The 7,779-nt window shown below is 39.1% G+C and overlaps 1 protein-coding gene across 1 annotated transcript; it reads left to right on the forward strand.

Annotated features, from left to right (window-relative positions):
* The first annotated feature begins 222 nt into the window (after positions 1–222).
* LOC147632179 (GDSL esterase/lipase At3g53100-like) lies at positions 223–4,294 on the forward strand. Its single transcript, XM_086808818.1, has 5 exons — positions 223–632; positions 1,109–1,236; positions 2,279–2,512; positions 3,191–3,455; positions 3,900–4,294. The coding sequence occupies exons 1-5, from the start codon at positions 350–352 to the stop codon at positions 4,097–4,099; spliced, it is 1,110 nt and encodes a 369-aa protein (XP_086664944.1). The 5' UTR covers positions 223–349; the 3' UTR covers positions 4,100–4,294.
* The last annotated feature ends 3,485 nt before the right edge of the window (positions 4,295–7,779 follow it).

Raw genomic sequence — 7,779 nt, forward strand, 5'->3', positions numbered from 1 at the left:
CTTTATCAACGCAGCTTTGGTTAGTACATAATATTACAAGGAATTGTCAATACAATACAATTGCAATTTCGGTTTTGAATCTTTACTGAGAATAGTTGCTGATTTAGAAAAGGTGGCAGGAGGTACACTTCTCCATAAGAATTCATTACTGCAGTGAGGTGGTGGCAACCAACAGTAATACTCAATTAGAATTCATTAGAGCCGGCCCTTCAATATATTATTGGAGTCTGTGTAGCAAGCTGGTGTACCGGTACAGTGAGTGAGCTTGCATGATTGCTCACAATTGAGGATTAAGCACCCATCTTTGGCTAGCTTTTTTACTCTAAACCTTCGATTAAGCCTTACAATTATGGGCATGCGTAAGCTTAATCTCTTAGCCATGCTTCAGCTGAATCTGGTAGCGCTTCTTCTAGTGATGGTTTCATTGGATTTTAATCCAATTACTGCAATTGGAGCTGAAGCTGTTCTTGTGCCAGCCCTTATCGTATTTGGGGACTCCACAGTGGACGTTGGGATGAACAATAATCTCACAACAGTGGTGAGGGCCAATTTCTTGCCCTATGGTGAAAATTTTATGGGTGGCAAGCCCACTGGCCGCTTCTGTGATGGCCAAGTGCCCGTGGATTACGTGGGTAAACTCCTTAATCCAGCCCTTATTCTGCTTTGTAAATGCGTTTTCTCCCCTTTCATCATGTGGAAAATGCTCTCTCTCTCTCTCTCTCTCTCCCCCCCCCCCCGCCCGAAAAAGAACTAAAAAAATCATGTGGGGACTCCCAACATCTCTCCATAGTTTACTTAATCGTGTGGGCTGACATTAATCTCTTCATAATTTGTTTATGCAGCTTTTCCCAATTTAACCCACTCCGTTTACTGTCTTGTGGATGTTGAAAACTGATTCGTTAAATAAGAAAATGTCTTGATTCTTCATTATGCTGTGGTAAGGCATGACTCAATCCAAAGAGACTCGATTCCTTTTCAAGAAAATTGCAAAGACCGAATTGGAAAAACCAAAAAAATTCCAATTCAAAGTCATCATTAGCCTTATCAATAATGTTGTAGTATTACTAATTGATGGATTATTTTAATTTTATATATATTTTTTTTGCAGCGACTTTTTTGGGACTGCCCTTCCCACTGGCCTATTTTGATCCAAATGCGAATGGCCACAACATTGTGCAGGGCATCAACTTTGCATCTTCTGCTTCTGGCTACAATGATAACACAGCTAAATTTTTTGTAAGTTAAAAATGCTATAAATTTGGGCTTCTGGTCATTTAGGTTAAATTCACTAATGCAGAAAGAAGTGAACTTGCCTAATGCATGATTAATCTTTTGATTAAGAAGGGTTACATAAGATAATTATCAATCAGCTTGGGAATCAAAAATCTCTTTGGAAAAGCTTGTTAGGTTTGTATAGCTTATAAGGAACAAATTAGAAGGTCATTAAGTATACAGTTTGAATAGCAGTTTAGGAAGGGTTGAAGGATAAGTGTGAATTTCCAGGAGACTATTTTCACAGTTTAGAATAGTAGTTAAGGCCAGGAGACTATTTTGACAGTTTAGAATAGTAGGTATAAGTTTTCTGTGTGTGTGTGTTTTTTTGTTTTTTTTTGGGGGGGGGAGGGGGAGGGGGGTTATTTGAGAAAAAGGGGACTCCGAAGGTGTATTGGGGTAATGGATAAATTATTTGAGGGAAGTAAAGTTCTACGGTCTATTGATGCCAATAATTTTTGAAGATCAGGGGAATGGCATGGAGATTGAGGCTCCATAGTTGCTTTTTGCCTGTTTTTGAGTATTTTGGTCGTAAAATACTTGAAATTTAAAGATGCCTGTCAAAAATTACACTATTATAAAAAAACCTTGCTATATTTTAGCGAGCCTGTCAATTTTGAAGGCAAGGGTGCCTGTCAATAATCAAGCCAGTCCCCTACTTAAAGGCTGTTGGGATCAAGCAACCTGAAAAGGATAGGTTAATCAATTAAAAAACTGTACAATTTTTTGAAAGTCAGTGATGGTGATGGAACAATTTAAGTGCAAGCTAACAACTCAAATTACAATATTAATGGGTATACTTGATGTTAAAGGGAGAGAGAACAATTGCTATGGAAAAACAATTCAAGGCCGCAATAATTGTTCGGGTGGAGCGTATATTTAACATTGAAAAATAAATTCAAGGCTACATTAATTCCTCGTGTGATCTAGCATAGTTAGTGCTCAATTAAGTAAGATTAAGCTCATGTGACTAATGATAATATGGTGAATTGGGGGGTTATTGCAGAATGTGATCTCTCTTACAAAGCAGTTGCAATTTTTCAAGAGCTATCAAACTCAATTAGCTGAGCTGGTGGGTTCCGATAATGCTTCTTACATTCTGTCAGAAGCCCTCTATGTGTTGAGCACAGGAAGCAACGACTATGCAAACAATTATTTCTATAATGTCCGTCTCAAGTCCAAGATGAGCATGGACCAATACACCAATACGTTGCTCGAATCAGCTGCCAACTTCATGGAGGTACTAATTGTGTGCCCATATAAGTAATCATCCTGTGTAAACTTGTTCTCTTAACATGCCCATATTCACTTACTAATCAATATTAGACCAAAAATAAGTTGATCAAGGTTCTGAGGACAACCAAGTGATTTACTATAATGTAAGATAACCATGTGATTACTATGATGTAGGATGGCATGCCCAAAATCCCTCACTAATAGTTATTAGTTAATCAAGGTTAAAAGGTGATCATCAGAATATAGGATAACATCCTTACCATAATGATGCTTAATTAGTGGCATGCCTGTGATCACTAGCTCTAGCTAATTATCATTAGACTAAGACAACAAGGTCGATAGGACACCCAAATGATTATTATAATGTAGAATGACAGGGCCATGATCTCACTTAATTATCATTACTTAATCAAGTTTTATAGGATAACCGTGTGATTATCATAATATAGGAGCCCAGGTAATTAGTCACTCAAATCACTCAAGGATTGGAGGATAGGAGGAAAAGCTCTCTTAAAATGGATAAGATACTTGCTTTGATTAACCTGCACGTGATAATTTGCATGATATAGTCACTTACTAACGTGCATATGACATTGAACACTGTATAAGTACTTACCTCACTGCTTCAAATTCTTTTGTTTACCCAATGCAACTGATGCCCATGCATGTATGATATGTGTAGGAGCTCTATCTCATGGGGGTGCGGAAACTCGCCGTTGTCAACATTCCCCCCCTCGGATGCCTGCCATCACAGAGGAGTATTCTTGGTGCAAGAAAGCTGGATTTTAAGGACTGTATTGAACCTGCAAATCGAGCTGCCCTCACTTTCAACGGAGGGTTGCAAAATGTCATCCAAGAACTTAAAGCAAAGTACACGGATTATAGAGTCATTGACTTGGACTGCTATGGCCCTTTGCAGGACATGTTTCAGAACCCATCTCAATATGGTGAATCTCTCTCTCTCTCTCTCTCTCGCTCTCTCATTGACCCCCCCCCCCCCCCCCCTTCCATCTCTTTTTCCCTCTTCCATGAGGTCATATGGACCATATCTGCTCTCTCTCTCTCACACACCCCCACCCACCCCCACCCCCACCCCCCCCCTAGCTTCCTTTTCTGCCTCACTTACATGAGGTATAATATGGATCATATCTGCTCTGCCCCCCCCTCTCTCTCTCTCTCTCTCTCTCTCTCTCTCTCACACACACACACACACGCACACATTTCACTTCTATGCCATCATACCACCTCCCGCATATATGAATCATATTTGGTTGGCTTCTCTCTCTCTCTCTCTCTCTCTCTCTCTCTCTCTCATCTACCTTAACTAATGTAATATGGTATCACTTACCCACTTACCTTTGCTTGGCACATATTAATTATGTACACACCAGGTCTTGAGGAGGTGAAGAGAGGGTGCTGTTCCACAGGAAGAGTGGAGACTGCTATTTTGTGCAACCCGATCGATCGCAGCCTCTCGTGCAAAGACCCTTCCAAATACTTGTTCTGGGACAGCTTCCATCCCACGCAGGGCGTCTACAAGCGCCTAGCTGATACTTTCATCGATATCGTCTTGGCCGCACACATCCTCTGAAGGGGGGAGGGAGTTCGTTACACACACACACACACACACGACATAGCCCATGCTCACCCCCACCCCATCTTCACCGCCCAGGCAATGGGTTTGGAACTTTTTTTCCCACCCCAAATATTTTTCATCAATTTTGAATAATTTTTGTAGCACTCTTTTTAGTCGTCATTGTTTAATTAAGTTATTTTTTTCCGTCAAAATCTCTTTCTCACACACCACACAAACACAGCCATCGCCCTCACTTGGCTTACCTCTCTCTCTCTCTCTCTCTCTCTCTCACATTCGTGGTGCATTCTACCGACGTTAATACCTCTCTCTCTCTCTCTCTCTCTCTCTCTCTTTCTCTCTCTCTCTCTCGACGTTAATACCCCCCCCTCTCTCACATTCGTGTTGCATTCTACCGACGTTAATACCCCCCCCCCCCTCTCTCTCTCTCTCTCTCTCTCTCTCACACACACACACACACACAAACACAGCCATCTCTCTCATATACACGCACACAACGATCTCTTATTCTCTCTAATACTCCCTTTTCCCTCGCACACTCAACCATCCATTTAAAATATGAATTATATATACAATGTCTTATTCTTTATGTACACTTTTTGCTTATATACATACACATATTTCGTGAGACTATTTTTAACCCTAAATAGGTTTCAACATACACCAGCCACCCACATTTGCATTACCCTTATATACTAAACACAAACTACCAAAAGTGAAAGTAGGGACTCTTAATACACATGAATAAATTTTTTTAATCAAATATTATGATATTTTTTCATTCCAATCTAGTTAACACAATATGTAGACATATGTTAATGTGGAAATATCTTGCCTCTTCTATAAATTGATTGTTGCAATTATGAGCTTGTTATCAAATATTAATAAGACTAGTACACAATACATAGGTCAATACATTCACTCTTACAATTCTTTACACACCCATATACACATGCATGCAAGTATTTCTATTTCATTTTTAATATCTTTTTTGTCTGCTTTTCTCTCAATGTCTCATCTCTATAATTCTAGTATCTGTAATTTCATTGATGGTCAAGTTTCATATTACATATTTTTGAGAATCAATATATGAAGGCTACCTTTCGAGCTATGAAGTTCACCTTGAGCTCTATCTCAAAGTGATGAACCATTTGTTGCCCTTGCCACTAATCATAGATTTAAGGCGTGCACTCTAGTGGGGTAGTTAGGATTTTGGAAGGCTTATATTTAAACACTTGCATGAAGTAAACATAGGGTTTTCTTTTCTTCTTTTTTCGGACCAATAGATATATGTCTATTTATCCAACAAAAAAAAGTTCTACATCTTTACATCAGATCAGATGTTACAACATTCAAGCTTTGTTTGGTAAATCATAAAGTAAAAGACCATCTATCATCGTCTAGTGCAAAAGAAGATTGTTCCCATGAAATTTGATGCCCTAATTGAATGCAAGCTTCAATCATGGCTTTAGTGGTATATCCTTGAGGAGATTGTTTCTCCAGAATTCCACTCTTCTTATTCCACGTCTTAACTATTGGTCTGGTTTCGATCGGGTTCTCTATGAGAGCCACAAAAGTATAATCCATTTGTTTCACTTTGTGGTATCATCTTCTAGTCTTTGTTGCAAACTTTATTGGCTTTGACTTCCAAGTTCAGTCTTGTAATTTCTTGAAGCATAACAAACATATTAGGCTTGACCCAATATGAATGAAAGTACTCCTATCAGGAATAGGAGTCAAGTGACGGTTGTCTGCAAAGCTTGAATCATCTACATCATCTCATCCTTATTCAGTTTGTTTACATAGTATATAGACCAACACATGTATATATATTTATGCATCAACTTTGTCACATCTATTCTTGTGTCAATTACTTTATCAACTCTCCCAAGCCACTTGGCCTTTTCTAGGATCCACTTTATTGTTAACTAGTCCTAATAGTTTTCTATCAGCTTGGAATCTTCCACCTGAGCAATCCTCTTTAAGATTGAGTTGAGCCCAAGAATTCCACCCATTTTTTAGCAATCAGGCTAATTTTCCACCCCTTGCCCATTTTCATCCAATACCCTTCCCATTACTTCCTTGAAGTCAACCATTTTGAAGAGACCTATCAGGCTTCCTCTTATTATTCATTTATATCTACTTTCCTCTCTCCTAATGGATTTCTCACCTTCACTCTTTAAGCTTGCTTGACACTTAAAATACCAGGCAATCTTCTCATCTGTGAGTTTCCCTATTTGTCTCTTTTTTTGAAGGCTCTCTAGAAGTTCACTCCATCTCTTTCTTTACTGTCATTTTTCCTTAGCTCTCTATTTCCCAACACCTCTAATTATGCCTTGCATCTCATTTGGCAAAATGTCTCCAGGAGCCCTAGGAGATTCCTCTCATTTTAAGCCTCTCTATCGCCTCTTCAGTCTGTCTTACAAAGAGCTCATCCTTGAGCAACAGGTTGTTTACTCTTAGTTTCCTAGTAGGAAACTTGTTTAATTCAGCCTCTTCCCATCCCATTATATGCCAACTCCATTTTAGAGGCATATGATTAGACAAAGCAGTGCTAGAGTCTACTGTCATCTTGAGAGTATGAGGAACCCATAAAGCTTGTTGATTAAAAAACACTCTGTCAATTTTGGATGATGATCCAAAGTACTGTAAGATAAAATAAGTATGTCCAGGATCAGAGCCCCAATCACCCATGTCCGACCCTTCCCTTAAGTCCATTATCCCTCTCAGTCTCTCCCACCTCATCTTTTCTTGACCCATCAAGATATTACTTCCCCCACACCTATCCCTCTTCTTCTCAACCATGTTAAAGTCCCCCATTTTCCTTGAATATTCAGATTAGCAATCCACTCCCACATCCCACTTCTAATTTTATGATTCTGGGCTCCATAAATGTTCACTATCCACACTCATTTCCCATTTATTAGTATTTCCACATCCAAAATCCTACCATTAGGGTGGTTAGCTACAATATTAGGCTTTAAGGTACTTTTTACAATAGTTATTCCTCCTTTAGATCCCCCATTCACACCCCCATATAGCACAACCCAATCTTTAAATCTATCTTTCCTAAAAGTTTCCTAAAAGTTTTGAGACCAAACAAGTTATGTTCTTGTATAGCACTTCCTTAACTAAACCCCAAAAAGTAGAGTTTTTTTTTTGTCTTTAATTCCCTTAACATTCCATGTACATCCATTAACCTTTAATGACTTGTGTTAAAGCAGTTTTAGGTACCATGTCCACTTCCTCCTCAATCCCTCTATGATCCCCCTCATTTTGTATCTCTTTCCAGGCTTCCTCCACCTGCCAATTAAATTTTTGTGACCCACTATCCTCATCACCTAAGGGACTAAAAGGATTTGAATATAACATAGGAATCAAGTTACTTGGAGGTTTGTTCCCTTGATTATCCCTAACCACCCCTTTATTGGGAGTTTTCCTTGCCTCTTCTTTAGCATGTCTCAGATTAGTTTTCCCTTTAACTTTTTTCCACACCCCCTCCCCTGAAGAATCCCCTTCATTGAATAAGGTCTCCTTCCCTTTACCTTCTTCATCTTTGTCAATGCATGTCTCCATTCCCTTAGCCATATTATCTCTGCATGTCTCTCCCTTCTCCTTAACTTCACTGTTTGATTTTACATGTCCCCTCCCCGACACAGTTTCTTGCTATGTGCCCA

This window comes from Cibotium barometz, chromosome 14, assembly GCF_041138505.1.
Source record: "Cibotium barometz isolate CiBa-2024 chromosome 14, ASM4113850v1, whole genome shotgun sequence".
NCBI classification, from domain to species: Eukaryota; Viridiplantae; Streptophyta; class Polypodiopsida; order Cyatheales; family Cibotiaceae; genus Cibotium; species Cibotium barometz.

Coding starts and splice junctions, on each gene's coding strand:
- LOC147632179 (XM_086808818.1), top strand. CDS start 350: ATGGGCATGCGTAAGCTTAATCTCTTAGCCATGCTTCAGCTGAATCTG. Junction 633..1,108: donor AGTGCCCGTGGATTACGTGG/GTAAACTCCTTA, acceptor TTTTTTTTGCAG/CGACTTTTTTGGGACTGCCC. Junction 3,456..3,899: donor TCAGAACCCATCTCAATATG/GTGAATCTCTCT, acceptor TGTACACACCAG/GTCTTGAGGAGGTGAAGAGA.